Source organism: Papio anubis, chromosome 14, assembly GCF_008728515.1.
Source record: "Papio anubis isolate 15944 chromosome 14, Panubis1.0, whole genome shotgun sequence".
Lineage (NCBI taxonomy): Eukaryota > Metazoa > Chordata > Mammalia > Primates > Cercopithecidae > Papio > Papio anubis.
In genome coordinates, this window is record NC_044989.1 from 26,109,130 (window position 1) to 26,125,490 (window position 16,361).

At 43.8% G+C, this 16,361-nt stretch overlaps 1 protein-coding gene across 2 annotated transcripts in view; it reads left to right on the plus strand.

Annotated features, from left to right (window-relative positions):
* DRC1 (dynein regulatory complex subunit 1) overlaps positions 1-16,361 on the plus strand; it is a 55,634-nt gene that overhangs the window by 31,565 nt on the left and 7,708 nt on the right. For both annotated transcript variants that reach the window (XM_003908376.4, XM_009183831.4), the window contains 4 exons: positions 8,011-8,150; positions 12,197-12,331; positions 12,691-12,923; positions 15,550-15,662. In XM_003908376.4, the coding sequence (XP_003908425.2) occupies positions 8,011-8,150; positions 12,197-12,331; positions 12,691-12,923; positions 15,550-15,662 (621 nt within the window). The remainder of the gene's footprint in view (positions 1-8,010; positions 8,151-12,196; positions 12,332-12,690; positions 12,924-15,549; positions 15,663-16,361) is intronic.

A 16,361-nucleotide genomic window follows, 5' to 3' on the forward strand; every position in this document is an offset into this window, starting at 1 on the left:
ATTTTCTTCTAGCAAAGGAAAAATGTCCCTAGGGCAAGCTGATTATGTCCAAGAGCCAAAGCTAGGACAGCTACTGCTAATAATGGCAGCCATCAAGTGAGTCTCTCCCATATTCCAGATACTTTAATGAACTCTAATCTTATCACCAACAGCATTTTATACATCAGAAATCTGAAGCTTAGAGACAAAGCTGTATATCTAGTACACAATAAACCCTGGATTCAAATCCAGTTCTGTCTGGCTCAAAAAAAAAGCCTATATTCTTCCCTTATTTTGAACAGTCCCTTGACTGATGGTTGGAAATTTCAGTGAGGCAAATTCTGACTATCAGAAAGAAGCTTCTAAGAGTTAGAACTGTCCAATATTCAGAAGGGCGTTCCACAAAACAAAGATGGCTTTATCTCAAAATATGCAATGGCTGAATGACTGTGTCTGTCTTTGGTGTTGAAGAAGGATTCCTGCAGTAGTAGGAGGTTATTTCTGGTTTCTAAAGTTTTTTCCAAGCCCCTAGGCTGTTTCAATACCAGTTAAAAAAATGTATCTCTAATTACATGTACATGTAATGTAATTGCATCTTAATATTCAAGTATGGTCTATTCATTTCAGTCTCTATGTAGAAAAAGGTGTTAGATGAAAGCTTTTCCACATAGCTTTTGTTAGAGTTTCAGTTCTTTTCCTATCACTTGATATCATGAAGTTAAATCAAAAACCCCATTAGGTTACAAATATATTTACTAGTCTTGAGAATTTTCCCAGGTCCTTCTCATATTAATGTCACAGATATGAGAGTTACTGACAGAATACTACAAGTCTGTAATACAATGGCACTCTTTCTGTGGGCTGTACATTGATATAATTTTACTGAAAATGGCTCTTGTTAAACTTTCTGAATTTATCTTGGTTCTGTGATAATTTATGTGACAAAACTACGTACTGCTAGCCTCAATGAGATATCTGGAGTTTCATGTTCTTAACCCAATGTCCAAATACTTCAATGAAGCAAAAAATTCTAGGACATGGGGAGATCCTGAGGTGGGTGTAGGAGGTAGAGTAAGATCAGAGAAGTAGGGGGCAGGGAGGCAGGGAGACCGGGAGACCTGACTCTGCTGGCTGTCCCTGTCCAGGTTGACTGACGGTGGCATGTGCGCAGATGGAGACATTTCAGGCAGAAAGGGGCACGGTGCCTTTGCATCATAGTTCTTTCCTGTGTCAGATGGAAACCGAGGCTACCTACACCACTTTCCACACTGTAACTGGGGGGAAAAATCATCAAATCAGGGACTACCCATATGGCAACATGTGGAATGTTTTGGTAGGTTGAACTTTATCATAGTGACTCTTAAGTGTACTTTCACTAGACATTCAAGCCAAATGGCACTGATTTTTTTAAGAAGATGTAACACGCAGTTCAATGTTAAATTTGCTCTTCCCAACTAATGCATAGCACTCTATCAATTCTAAAATATGGAACTAAAATTCTTGCAAACCACAAAAATGGGAAGGATACAGTACACATAGACTTGGATGATGGGTGAAGTACAAGAAGTAAAAAGAAGTCTTACTGTTCATGTGCTTACTGCCAGTAAAGGTCATGTTATTAATAGGAGAGCAAAGAGAAGCCTGTAAACATTGTGTGCTTAGGTGGAAACTCCCTACCCCTGCCCACCACCCTAAAAGAAAACTGCTAGAAACATTTAATTCTTGATGCAGGAAACAAATGTTTTTATCTGTAGGCCTTTTACACTCATTTAGGATTGTAAGATGTTCAGCTCAAATTTAGAGGCTGCTACCTTTAATACTAGAATATTAATCCCCCCAAATTAAATATGTTATTTATTTACACTATATTAATTTACATTGTGCAAAGCACAGAGATTAGCAAAGTACAGCCCCTGCCCTCAAGGAACTTATAATCTATTAAGGAAGAAAGCAAGCTATGGCCTGGCACGGTGGCTCATACCTGTAATCCCAGCACTTTGGGAGGCTGAGGTGGGTGGATCATGAGATCAGGAGATCAGGATCATCCTGGCTAACATGGTGAAACCCTGTCTCTACTAAAAATACAAAAAATTAGCTGGACGTGGTGGCACATGCCTGTAGTCTGAGCTACTTGGGCGCTGAGGCAGGAGAATGGCATGAACCCGGGAGGCGGAGCTCACAGTGAGCCAAGATTGCACCACTGCACTCCAGCCTGGGCAACAGAGCGAGACTCCATCTCAAAACAGAACAAAACAAAGCAACAAAACAACAACAACAACAACAAAAAAAAACAGAAAACAAGCTACACAAATAGTGTCAAAGAGAAGGAGATGGGGCAGAAAGGGGGAGCAAGAGTGTGGCCTGAGATGACATTGCCAGTCTTCGGGTTCCAACATGGGATCCTGCAGGCCCAGCTTAGGGTCGAGATTGGGGTAAATAGGCCCAGTGGAGTCTCTGGAGTCAGCAGAGAAGGCCAGAGGGAAAGGCTGTTTTAAATTTCCATCCTGCTGGCACATTGATGGCAGCCTCTTTTCCTGAGCCCGTGGGCAAGAGATGACCCCCAAAAGCAGCTGTGGAGAAGCTTGTGCTGCTCCAGGACAAAGCGGGGAAGGTGCTATCAAAACTTATGCTACCTTTACCATACAAAGACTTTCGTGGCAGGTTAGATTGTAATCTTTATAGATGACTCATAAAACACAAACATCATGTTTTGCCATTAGTCTTGGGAACATGAACTGCAACTTTGCAAAATATCTTTGGATAATTGAATAATAAGCACAGACCTTTAGCAAAATCAATTACAGGTATTTTTAACTTTTATTTTAGGTTCAGGGTACATGTGCAGGTTTGTTATATGGGTAAACTGCATGTCACAGGGGTTTGCTGTACAAATTATTTCATTACCTGGTAATAAGCATAGTACTCGCTAGGTAGTTTTTTGATCCTCTCCCTGCTCCCAACCTCCACCCTCTAGTAGGCCCCAGTGTCTACTGTTCCCCTCTTTGTGTCCATGTGTTCTCGTTTGTCCCACTTAGAGTGAGAACATGTGGTATTTGGCTTTCTGTTCCTATGTTAGTTTGCTTAGGATAATGGCCTCCAGTTCCAGTTATCTTGCTGCAAAGGACATACTCTTTTTTTTTTTTTTTTTTTGAGACGGAGTCTCGCTCTGCTGCCCAGGCTGGAGTGCAGTGGCCGGATCTCAGCTCACTGCAAGCTCCGCCTCCCGGGTTCACGCCATTCTCCTGTCTCAGCCTCCCGAGTAGTTGGGACTACAGGCGCCCGCCACCGCGCCCGGCTAGTTTTTTGTATTTTTAGTAGAGACGGGGTTTCACCGTGTTAGCCAGGATGGTCTCGATCTCCTGACCTCGTGATCCGCCCGTCTCGGCCTCCCAAAGTGCTGGGATTACAGGCTTGAGCCACCGCGCCCGGCCAAGGACATACTCTTGTTCTTTTTTTTTTTTTAAACCTTTATGTCAAACCATATGATCTTGTTCTTTTTTTATGGCTGCATAATATTCCATGGTGTATATGTACCACATTTTAAAAACCCAGTCTACCGCTGATGGGCATCTAGGTTGATTCCATGTCTTTGCTATTGTGAACAGGCTGCAATGAACGTATGCATGCATGTGTCTTTTTGGTAGAATCGTTTATACTCCTTTAGGTATATATCCAATAATGGGATTGCTGGGTCAAATGGTAGCTTTGTTTTAGGTTCTTTGAGGAATTGCCACACTGCTTTCTACAATACCTGAACTAATTTACATTCCCTCCAGCTGTGTATAAGCGTTACTTTTTCTCTGCAACCTCACCAGCATGTCCTGGGTTTTTTGTTTTTTTTTTTTTTTACTTTTTTATAATAGCCATTCTGACTGGTGTGAGATGGTATATCATTGTGGTTTTGATTTGCATTTCTCTAATGATTAGCGATGTTGAGCATTTTGTCATATGCTTGTTGGCTGCATGTATGCTTTCTTTTGAAAAATGTTGTTCATGTTCTTTGTCCACCCACTCCCCCCACTTTTTTCCCCTTTTTTTTTTTTTTTTTGGAGACGAGGTCTTCCTCTGTTGCTCAGACTGGAGTGCAGTGGCATGATCTCAGCTCACTGCAGCCTCAACTTCCCAGCAGGCTCAAGCAAACCTCCCTCCTCAGTCTCCCGAATAGCTGGGACTACAGGCACATGCCACCTTGCCTGGCTAATTAAAATTTTGTGTGTGTGTGGAGATGAGTTCTCACTTTGTTGCCCAGGCTGGTCTCGAATTCCTGGCCTCAAGCAATCCTCCCTCCTTGGTCTCCCAAAGTGCTGGGATTACAGGCATGAGCCACCATGCCCAGCCATCCGTATACATATTATTATGTAATAACCTTCCTTTAAGAATGAAATTCACATGAGCGTGCATGTGATAGAGCTTTTGCATTTATAGTTCACATGCTCTTGTATTGTAAATATAAAAACAATCCTCTGGCCAAATAAGTCTGGGAAATGCTGTCTTAGAGATAGGGGACTGTTGCAACGCCACGAGAAGAAGGAGGGCTCCCTGGAAATCATCGGAGCAGACATTCAGGCACTCTAGGTCTCAGGGCCTCCACAAGGGTCCGTTCCTGGGAAGACAGAAGAGCCATTCCTCATCATCCCAAGTGGAGAGCAGTTCCGAAGACCCTCCTTCTCTGTGAGTGCTCATCTGTTCTCAGATGGTTACATCCCATGTGGAGCTTTTCTATTGGACTTTTGTGCTGAGCTGCCTCCTAGACCAATGGCCTCCCTTATGTTCAGTTTACCTGTGTCTGGTTTGTGTTCTGATTCCTGACTCACTCACGATGACCACAGCTGGTAACATTTGAAGTGGCAGAGCTGGTTTCATTTGAGGAGTGGAGGTATAAATCATTGCACCTTTGCAAGAAGAGCTGCTGAGAATCCCTTTCCCAGGAGACACTCAGGGCCATCCCTAGAAGGGGACAGGGCCCAAAGCAACTCAGCCTGGGACCACCCGGATAACTGCCATTGAAATGAGGCTGTGCTGTTGGCATCATCCATAGGTCCTTGGGGATACTGTGCAAGTCAGACATTTCAAAATTAAATTTTAAATAGGCTCAGAAAGGGTCCTTTGTAGTTGTAGTTGAAGCTTCTGGCAGCTCCCTGCCCTGCCCCAAGTTCCCTACCCAAGGGCCAGGCCTGCACTTGGAGCCGCAGGGTCTGCCTGGCACGATGCTCAGTGCTGACAGAATGGGGTGAGGTGAGCACTTGCACCCATGGCCAGTGGGAGCATAAACCATAGATTGCTCTTTGGAAAGCAACTTATTGAGAACTTTTGACTTAGTCATTTCACTTCTACGAATCTACCATAAGGAAACAAATTACCCCAAGAATTGTATATATAATTTGTCCCAGCATTATTTTATAGTAAAGAAAATTATTAAAAGTATATATAACTATATATACACACACACACACAACTGTAGAGAAATGGTAAATTATTATGACATAGTAAACATATTAAATATTTCATATATGATAAAACAGCATAGTATATAAAAGTATTCTAGCCTGTAATCCCAGCGCTTTGGGAAGTCGAGGCAGGCGGATCACCTGAGGTCGGGAGTTTGAGACAAGCCCGGCCAACATGGTGAAACCCCATCTCTACTAAAAATACAAAAATTAGCCGGGCGTGGTGGTGGCACATGCCTGTAATTCCAGCTACTTGGGAGGCTGAGGCAGGAGAATCATTTGAACGCGGAAAGTGGAGGTTGCAGTGAGCCGAGATCATGCCACTGTACTCCAGCCTGGGTGAGCGAAACTCTACCTCAAAAAAAAAAAAAAAGGATTCTGTACCATTAAAATGATGTTAATAAAACTTTGCTAACCTGAAAAATTGTTGTTGTGATATTAAGGGAGGAAATTAGGATATAAAATTGTAGACATAGTTTGATTCCAACTATGTAAGGGACACTGGGGGGAAACATGCCAGCATTAACAGAAGTTGCCTTTGGGGGTGGAATTTTGGGTAGCCTTGCAACTTCTTTCTCCTATGTCTTCTTTTTCATTTGCTGTACTTTCCAAATTTTCTACAATGAGCAAATATTGCTTTTGCACTCAGGAAGAGTTTTTACAAAGAAAAATGTATAACTAGAAAAGGTAAATAAAAAATAAGTAAGTAGAGAAATTGAGAGGTAGGATTAGTTATGATCTCAGGGACTCATATGGTTCTTCATTCACCATCTGTTAAAAGATATTACAGGCTTCTGTTCTGAAGGAGACATTCAAATACTCATCTCATAATGGAGATTTTAAAATCCCTGCGGTGGTGATGTAGAATATTCTTGACTAATTCTCCCATGACAATGTGTGTGGGAATCACCGGATTCCACAGCAACCGTGGAAATGATGTGCTTCCTGACCCAATGGAGCGTCACCTCCTAGCCAGGAGCCCTCCTGGAGTATGACCCAGAGTGGGCTGTGATAGCTGCTTGGAATCACTTCCTCTGTTGACTCCTGGGCCAGAGTCTGTAGCCTAACAGAGGGAGACGGGACAGAGGCTGGAGACAGCACGCACGTGGCAGTTTTATCGAGTTTCTGATTCCACTTGATTGCCTTCCCCATTCCTGCATTTCACTTGGGAGAGGCAGGAGCATGCCAGCCTCCAGCCTTGCCTCTCTCTGATCTTTTTTTCACAACCTGTCAGGGTGATCTTTCTACAGTGACTGGACCAACCATTTTCCTTCCCTGCTTAACATTTTTAGTGGTCCTCCCTTGACTTCAGGATAATGCTTTAAATTCCTAGCTTGGGAAGGCTCTGCTGCTCTGTCAGCCTCATTTCTGACCATTCCTTGCCTCGTGCCTCACATCCTAAACTTCTTGTGGTTTTCCCAAAGCACCTACCCCCCTTGCCTCATATATGCTATTTCCTCTCTCTAGAGTGCTCTCCCTTCCGGTGTCACCTGTGTAACTCCAGCACATTCTCTAGGTCTCAGCTAGACACACCATCTTCCAGGGATGATTTCCCTGGTCCCTCAAGACCAAGGACAGTGCTCCTTTCATTGGTCCCATGATGGTCTGGGCTTCCCTCTATCTTGCCTCTTATCCCTAGCATTTGTTTATCTGCCTCTGTTCTAGACGGGTCAGGACTATGCCTTTCTCACTGGTGTTTTCGCAACGGCACCTCGAAAAGTATCTGACACAGATTAGGCACACAATAAGTATTTGCTGAATGAATGAATACAGCTAATGGAAATCCAAAAAGTAAGGATGACTGTGTCTGTCCTTTTAAATGAACCTGGGTTGCTAAACACTAACACTTCCACCCTGGAAGGTCAAAGTGGGGGAAATTTCAAGTTTTTGTGGCCGTATTTATTTCTATGGTGTTTTTAGCGGGGCTACTCATATCTCTGAAGGGTCTGGAGAAAGTTACCGGAGTTAGTTGGACTTGAAAGCTCTGTGATCTTTCTTAGGCGTTAGGTATACAGATTTTAGTTTACAGTTCATTGACTTGTATTTTATCTGGTTGACCTTTAACTTGACTCTCATGATAGATTTTCTAAGAATGCAGGCTGAGGCACTTGTCCCTAAGGTTCCTCTGACATGACTTGAACAATTTATCAGAGGCCTACAAGCTAGGGCCAACTAGTGTGTGAAAATAGATATATATTTGTATTTCAGAGCATACCTTTATTTGTGTACAATTTTAGGTATAATTCACAGGGCAGATAAGCTTATAAATGTAGGAAAGTTTATTTTTGTATACTTCCAGTATAAACTTCTACCAATACTTTTACCTCTTTATTCTTTATGAATGTAGGTACAAAGATAAATACATCTGAATATGGAGATGCATAGTTAGGTAAATAAACATACATAGCAGGACTATGTAAGTATGTCTATGTAAATATTTACCTATACAAAGCATGTTCCCCAAAAGACATTTTAAATATGCTAGTGTATATAATACTAAGGATGCAGGTGTAGAGTTAGTGTGTGTGTGTGTGTATATATACACATATACATAGATATATATATAGTTTTTTTTAAATTTTAGATTCTTGAGCAGCAGCTTCAGCAGAGGAAAGCAATTTATCAACTAAACCAAGAGAAATTAGAGTACAACTTGCAGGTGCTGAAGAAGAGAGATGAAGAAAGCACAGTGATTAAATCCCAGCAGAAGAGGAAGATCAATCGGTAAGCTAGCATGCAGAGCGTCTTTCTTCTGGGCTTTCTGTGCTGAGAATAGGGATGGATATGTACTTTTTTCTATTGAAGGGGTAGAAACCATTAAAAATATAACCAACACTTATTAAAATAGTTTTTTGGAGAAGTTAATACATTCAAGTGGTTCCCCTTCTCTCCCCAAGAAACGAGAACATAGCAAAAGATTTTCCATCCCCATTCATCTTGTTCCTCTTTCCCACCTCTGTAACCAGTTTGTCTCTTCCAGAATTTCATTAGGCATATACAAGCCCACACAAATATTCTCATCCCCCATCTGCTTTTACGCAAATGATGGCAGTCTGTACACACTGCCGTGTATCTTGAAGACCTTTCCATCCCAGTTCATAGAGAGCTTTCACCGTTTGTTAAGCTGCTACGACCCACTGTATAGATGCACTATGATTTATTTGACCAGTGTCTAATGATGGACATGTAGATTGCTTCCAGCCTTTTTCCCTTGCAAATAATACCAACCTAAGTACTCATGACATGTGCCAGTTTGCTTTTGTGGAGATACCATGGCTCATTGAAAGGTACCTATTGCTTGAAATTTCTCACACATCTTCCCTTCTTCCTTGTCTCCTTAGTCCCATCCTTCCTGCCTTTCTTCCTTTAGGAATTGCATTCTAAGTTTCAGACCACTGTGTTAGGCTCTGAGGACCAGAGTGGAATAAGATTTCTTGCTTGTAGAAGGAGACAAGATTGAGGATTTCCCTCCAAACCCCAAATAGCCTATTATTATTTATGAATTCTTCCACTTGTGGGTTGGTAATACATACATTTTGGACACATGTTGAATGTATAGACGAACATCAGTTGACATTTTGGTAGTTACTTATCACAGAAAATGATACTGAATAAATGGGATGGCATCTTAAGCCTGATTATCTGAGAAACAAGAATAGTCAGGGGACAATATTTATGAAAAAATTCCCACTATATAAGCCCCATACTAGATAGGGGAACATCCAAGAAAGACACACATCAATACAGTGAGGAGGCACCTGGGAAAGCTTCCCAAAGAAGTGAAATACTGGAGGGGGTGGGGACATGAACTGGCAAAAGGCAGTTAAGAGGAGACTCCAGGTGGACAGTGCTGGCAGCTGGGAATGGCTGGTCTGAAGGCAAGGAGGTAGGATTCAGAAAGTCCCACAGTGGGTGTAGAGAACGGGTAAGGTGGGAGGCAGGAGGAGGCGCTTGAGGCAGAGCTTGGGTTTGACACGTGTGGCTGAGAGATGAGTGGAATCTTCCCTCTTATTTCAAACTCAGACATCTTTCCCTCAGCCTGAAAAACCCTTCAACGGACCCTGCCATTTCTAAGCACCATCTTTTCATCTCTTGCTTTCATTGCCATTTTCCTTTCCTCCTCATCACCACCCAACATTTCATAATTTGACATATCTGTTTGTGCTGCTATAACAGACTACCTGAGACTGGATAATTTACAAAGACGAAAGTTTATTTCTCACAGTTCTGGAGCCTGGGAAGGCCAAGATCAAGGCTGGCAGGTTCAGTTTCTAGTGAGGGCTATATCTTTCAGAGGGGAGGGACGCTGTGTCCTCACTCAGCAGAAGAATGGGAGAGCAAGCTGGCCTAAGGCTTTGGGAGGCCTGTTTTATAAGGGCCTTAATCCCATAATCCCATTCATGACGGGGGAGCCCTCATGGCCTCATTACCTCTTAAAGGCCTCACCTCTTAATATTATCACATTGACAACACTGAATTTTGGAGGAGTTACATTCAAGCCATAGCAACCTATGACCCCAGGATTGTACAAAAACTTCCCAAAGTAGGATACCAATGATGCCCTTCTAGCCAAACGTAGTGACTTCTCCTCAGGCCTCATCCTATTATGATTGGATACTGGGTTTTCTTCTTCGGTTTAAGTGACCCTAAAATATTTGCTCTTCTTTCTTAATTTATTTGTTTCCTTTGGTGGTTCTGCTTTTCCTTGCTTGATATGTCTTGAGTATCTAGATAAGGTAATCTAGAAGACCCAGGCCTTACCATTGCTTTTAATTTTTATTTCATCTGCCACACACCTCAATCTCATGGTTTTGAATATCCCCTTTTTGTTGATGACTACCAACTTCATATCCCCAATCCTGAGCTCACCTTTCATTTACCTGGAACTGCCAAGGTAACAGTTCAGCTTGGAGAGGCCCTGTCATTTCCAGGGCACAGTTTCTGAAACCAGACTTGCCTCTGTTCCCTGTTTCCAGTTCTCCAGCCTTACTCCTCTGCATCTCTAGCTTCCAGGCACTAAGGACTCTGGACTTTTTGTTGAACCTCCTCTTGCAACCATTCTTCCCTGTTGACTTCCTCTCCTGCTATCTTGCCCGGACCTTCAGTATGCATCTGGAGTTTGTTTTGGTAGCTTTTGTAATTAGATGACACGTAGGAACTCCTTTACCGCATGACATTGGGAAAAAAACCACTTTGGAATGACTACTTGTTTTTACTTCTGTGCTTGGAAAGCCTCCTTGAATGCTTTAGTTAAGAAAATGGGTTAGCTGTTTCTTTCTATCAGAGACTAAGGTAACTACTTTTTTTTGCATTTTCTTGATGATGAAAATATGAATGATGAATGTTTGCATTTGAAAGGCATTTTGATCATTTCAGAATAATGCTTAGGAGATGGAAAATTTTATTTTTAGAATTTCTAAACTTAAAGTATGTTGGCCTTCAACTTCTCTGTTACTGTGTGAATGAGACACTGATAAGAGACCCCTCTGTAGCAGTTTGAAGTCTGAAGTATGGACCTGGGTCTAAAAATTGTGCCTGCCATGCATATTTTATGGGCCAAGTTTCCATGCACAGAGCTCCTGTTAGCAGTGAGATGGTGAGCTGTGCCATGCCTGGATTCACAGTGCTATTGGACAGGTTTTAACTGCCTCTTGCTGTTCTGGAAATTTTGGACCATCCCCTGCCCTGCAAGCCTTGGTAAGATAGATGCCTCACCTCTGGGCTCCCCTGACATCCTGCATAAAACTCTCCTATAGCACTTGCCATGCTGTACTGTAATTAACGTTTGTCTTTGTTTTTGACTAGACTGATAGTACCTGTCAAAGATAGTATTGAAACATATCTTTGTATTCATCTTTGTCTTTCAACATATCCTTGCGCGAAAGTGGCATTTCATGCTTGTTTAATGATAAGTGAATGAGTGAATGAATGAATGAATGAGTTACTGGACCTGTTAACGGTATCAGCACTTTGAGGCTGGAAGATTTATGTATCATAGGCTTTTGCGATATGCATTTTTTTCTTTAAATTTTCCTTGCTTCATAATTGAATTAAACATCTAAGTCATGACAATGAAATAGTTGAGATAGATTATTTATTTATTTATTATTATTTTTTATTTTTTTGAGATGGAGTCTTGCTCTGTCGCCCAGGCTGGAGTGCAGTGGCGCGATCTCAGCTCATTGCAAGCTCCGTCTTCCGGGTTCACGCTGTTCTCCTGCCTCAGCCTCCCGAGTAGCTGGGACTACAGGTGCCTGCCACCGCACTATACCTGGCTAATTTTGTTTTTTATTATTTTTAGTAGAGATGGGTTTTCACTGTGTTAGCCAGGACGGTCTCGATCTCTTGACCTCGTGATTCGCCCGCCTTGGCCTCCCAAAGTGCTGGGATTATAGGCTTGAACCACCGCACCTGGCCGAGATAGATTATTTAAATATGTGAGGCTGGCCCTAGGTATGGGTATGGGCATTCTGACAAATGATGTGTTGCGAAGAAGGTTCTGTTCAGTCTTGAGTAGGAGGCTGCCTCTTGGTGGGTATGGGCTCTGGATTGTTTTCAATGCATTTCGTTTTGGACTGTCGCATGACCTCCTGTTGCCTTCCTTTTGTTGATCAAAATGGGATCTGTGTTTTGGAATATATGGGAGGGTTTTCTGCTCTTCCACAAATCTGCTCCTGAGTTTGTTGTAGAGCTGAATCAGGTGGATGAGAGCAACATACGTCCGACCTTCTATTCAGCTGCAGACTAACTTTTTTTTTTCTTTCAACCAGCCTGCATGATATACTTAACAATCTGAGATCAAAATATGCCAAGCAAATAAAGCAGTTTCAGGAGGAGAACCAGTCTCTAACCTTGGACTACAAACGTCTTGTGTTGCAATTCAAGGAGCTACAGAAAGCCATGCGGTATCTTAAGGACTTGGTCCTAAGGCACTTGTCCTAGCATAGAGGTGGCGGGGATGGAGTTTGTACAGGCTGTGATTTCGTTGGACTTGATATGGCCAGCTGTTTTGGAGTTGGACCAGGCATTAGTTAACCCTTTGTGGTGTGTTCCCCTGGTCCTTCACTTGCGTATCACCTGCCTTTTCTTGAGATGTGTTGGGATGGCTTCCAGTTTACTGTAAGTGGGAATCAGCTGCCCAGGGATGGGGCCACGCCCAGGAATTAGCACAGCTCCTTTTCATGTTCTTTCCCTGCTGCCAATTGAGGGGACCCTGGCCAGGCCCTGGGGTCAGCTGGCCATGCTCTGTGACTCTCCTTCACAGGCATTTTGCTCTTATTGATGATGAGAAGTTTCGGGAGATTTGGCTGATGAATGAAGAGGAGGCAAAGGATCTAATAGCCAGAGCCTTTGATGTGGACAGGATCATCCACACCCATCATCTGGGGCTTCCCTGGACAGCACCTGATTTCTGGTTCCTGAAGAATGTTGGGCCTATTTCTCAGCAGCCCCAGAAGTCCGCCACGCAGATAGTAGAAGAAATGCTCATGCACACAGGTGACTAGAACGTTGTCGTAGAACCTTAGAGCTGGAGGAGCCCCCTGAGAACATCGGGTTAAGCCAGTCACGTTAGAGATAGTCTAGGGAGGAGGGGGAAGAAATCCCATAGCTAGGAGGTGGTAGAGTATGATTATGGATATAGCTTGTAAGTCTCCTCTAATTTATAGCTTTGCTCTCTCCCCTGTATTATAAACTGGCAGTTAGGTCTAGAAACTTGATCAGGTGCAGGTCCAATTTATTTTTGCTAAGTACACTACTGTGTAGTACCTCCATCGGGATAAACTAATGTTAAATTGTCTCTCTTTTTGTGATGTTAGCAACCATTGCTAATCATTGTCTAAGATCCATGAACTGTATTAGGAATTGCAAAATGGTGATATGTTAAATTCTATTCTTGTGTCTTTATTTAACAGTTAGAATACTTACTAAAAGAAAACCTTTCCTTCATCAGCAATTTGCTACCCTGAGATAGTCTGTATACGAAAAGCAGGATAGATGCTTATTTTTTCTCGTTGACCAACTTTCAAAATAATGGGTTGGTCCTCTAGCATCTTCCAAAGGTACCAATGAGTTTTTTAAAAATATTATGAATGCATGAACTTAAACAAATTTGATGTATTTTAGTTTACAAAAGTAATTATCCTTACTGAGGCTCAAATTCTCCCATCTTTGGCTAGTGGAAATCTTCACATTGGCTTCTAGGTCCTTTTGACTCAGCCCTAGTAGATATTTATTTATTTATTTGTTTATGTATTTATTTATTTTTGAGACAGAGTCTTGCTCTGTTGCCAGGCTGGAGGTCAGTGGCGCGGTCTCGGCTCACTGAGACCTCTGCCTCCCGGGTTCAAGCAATTCCCCTGCCTCGGCCTCCCGAGTAGCTGGGACTACAGGTGTGCACTGCCACACCTGGCTAATTTTGTGTATTTTCAGTAGAGATGGGGTTTCACCATATTGACCAGGATGGTCTCCATCTCCTGACCTCCTGATCCCCCCACCTCAGCCTCCCAAAGTGCTGGGATTATAAGTGTGAGCCACTGCGCTTGGCCAGCCCTAGTAGTTTTTTGTTTAATAGCGTCCTGGCTTTCCAGGATGACCAGGTGTTCAAGGCACACATTATATTTTACCTGCCTCAAGTCTGGAATCAGTCATTTCTCCAAGGATCCCCTGGTCCTTTTTAATAGGGATTTTTTTTTTTTTTTAGATGGTCTTACTCTGTCACCCAGGCTGGAGTGCATTGGTGGGATCTTGGCTCACTGCAACCTCTGCCTCTCAGGCTTCAGCAATCCTCCCACCTCTGCCTCCCAAGTAGCTGGGACCAAAGACTCATGCCACCATGGCCAGCTAATTTTTGTAATTTTTGTAGAGACAGGGATTTGCCATGTTGCCCAGGCTGGTCTCAAACTCCTAGGCTCAAGCGATTCCTTCCCAGAGTGCTGGGATTACAGGCATGAGCCACCATGCCTGCCCAGGGAATGGTATTTAGAAACCACACTGTGGCTGCTGGGTGCTCATTGTTTTGGATTGGCCGTTGTTTCTAGGCCTTTTCAGTGGACAGAGCCGAGAGTATAGGATTTCTCACCCCTGTAATCCCAGCACTTTGGGAGGCCAAGGCAGGCGGATCATCTGAGGTCAGGAATTCGAGACCAGCCTGGCCAACATGGCAAAGCCCCATCTGTACTAAAAATACAAAAAATTAGCCGGTCATGGCATGCGCCTGTAATCCCGGCTACTCGGGAGGCTGAGGCAGGAGAATCGCTTGAACCCAGGAGGTGGAGTTTGTAGTGAGCCAAGATTGCACCACTGCACTCCAGGTTGAACAACAGAGTGAGCTTCTATCTCAATAATAATAATAATAATAATAATTAAAAAATAAAAATAGGCTGAGTACAATGGCTCACATCTGTAATCCCAGCACTTTGGGAGGCCAAGATGGGAGGATCATGAGGTCAGGAGTTCGAGACCAGCCTGACCAACATGGTGAAACCCTGTCTCTACTAAAAACACAAAAATTAGCTGGTGTCACGGCAGGCATCTGTAATCCCAGCTACTCGGGAGGCTGAGGCAGGAGAATCACTTGAACCTGGGAGGCAGAGGTTGCAGTGAGCTGAGATTGAGCCGCTGCATTCCAGCCTGGGCGACAGAGCAAGTCTCCGTCTCAAAAAAAAAAAAATTTATCTGTGACTGTGCACAGCCACCCGCCCCTGCTTTGAGTTGGCTGCTTCTATCTAATCTGTCGCAGGTTTAGAAACCATAGAACCACTTGCTAGATCATCTCTGAAATAAGAATATAAATAGTCTCACACTCTCCCTCCCACTCCCTGGTTCATGGCTGGATTTTGAGTATGATGTTTCCAGGCAGATGCATTTTGGAAAAGTAGGGCATTACAGGCTGGCTGGGAATGGCCGAGTTCTCCAGGTAGTCTCTGATTCCGATCCCCTAGCCCTCCTTCCCCCTACGTAATAGGCTTTTTTCATCATAAAGAGACTGTGAGAATGCCTCACAGAGGCTTTTTGAGAGGTACATTTTTTCAAAGAAAGCCATCTGACTGTTTCTCAGAGTCAGCTAGGTCCAGAAATCTTCTTCTTTTTCTTTCTCTCTCTCCTCCCCCTGACCCGTCTGCAGAAGAGGAGGAGGCAGAAGAGGCCGCCTCGGAACCAGAGTCCTACCTGGACCTGCCGAAGCAAATTTCTGAAAAAACTACCAAGAAGATCCTGATGCTCCTGTGTGACGAGTCGGTAAGGCCAGGCAGGGGCTGCAGCAGAGGGACTCACGGGGGTGTGCAGCTTCTGAGACCTCTGCTGGGCCAGTGCTAGCCTGGAGTCAGGAGTGGGCCAGTCCTCCCCTGGCCAAGCCCAGGGTTGGGGCCTGAGGAGCAGAGTTGGGGTGGCCCCTGGACTTCAGGGCCAGTTCACAGAGGGCTTGCCTCTGAGCTGGCCCAGCTGGAAAATGAGTCTAACCCTGGTTGGTCAGCATGGCACAGTTCAGGCCAGCTGGAGGGCTCCTGCCAGCTTAAAATGATGCTGCTTCTGAGACAGAAGTGGCACCAGCTCACCTCCATGAACCAACTTGCTAAGTGACGTGGCCATACTGACATGGCCCTTCTCAGGGGCTCGTGTTGGGGGTTACTCTGGGTATGTTGGGATTTGGATGTTTGCATTATGTGTTAGCAAATATGGTTAGACTTAGAATAAAAGCTGTATTGAGCTGGTTCAGCTGGAAGTCGGGTTTTGATCAAACATGGGCAGTGTTGGTTTGGATCTTATGGTTCTGAAGTGGGTGTTCTTTTGGGATAGTGGGGGCAGTTGCCTTTGGCTGGCTCCTGCCACTGAGGGCAGCTGCTGCTGAAGGGGTCAGGTGGCAGGTTCTGCCCTCTCAACCTGCAGCTGGATGCAGAGACCACCTCCCCATGGAGCCCTCCCCCAGGCATCCCAGCT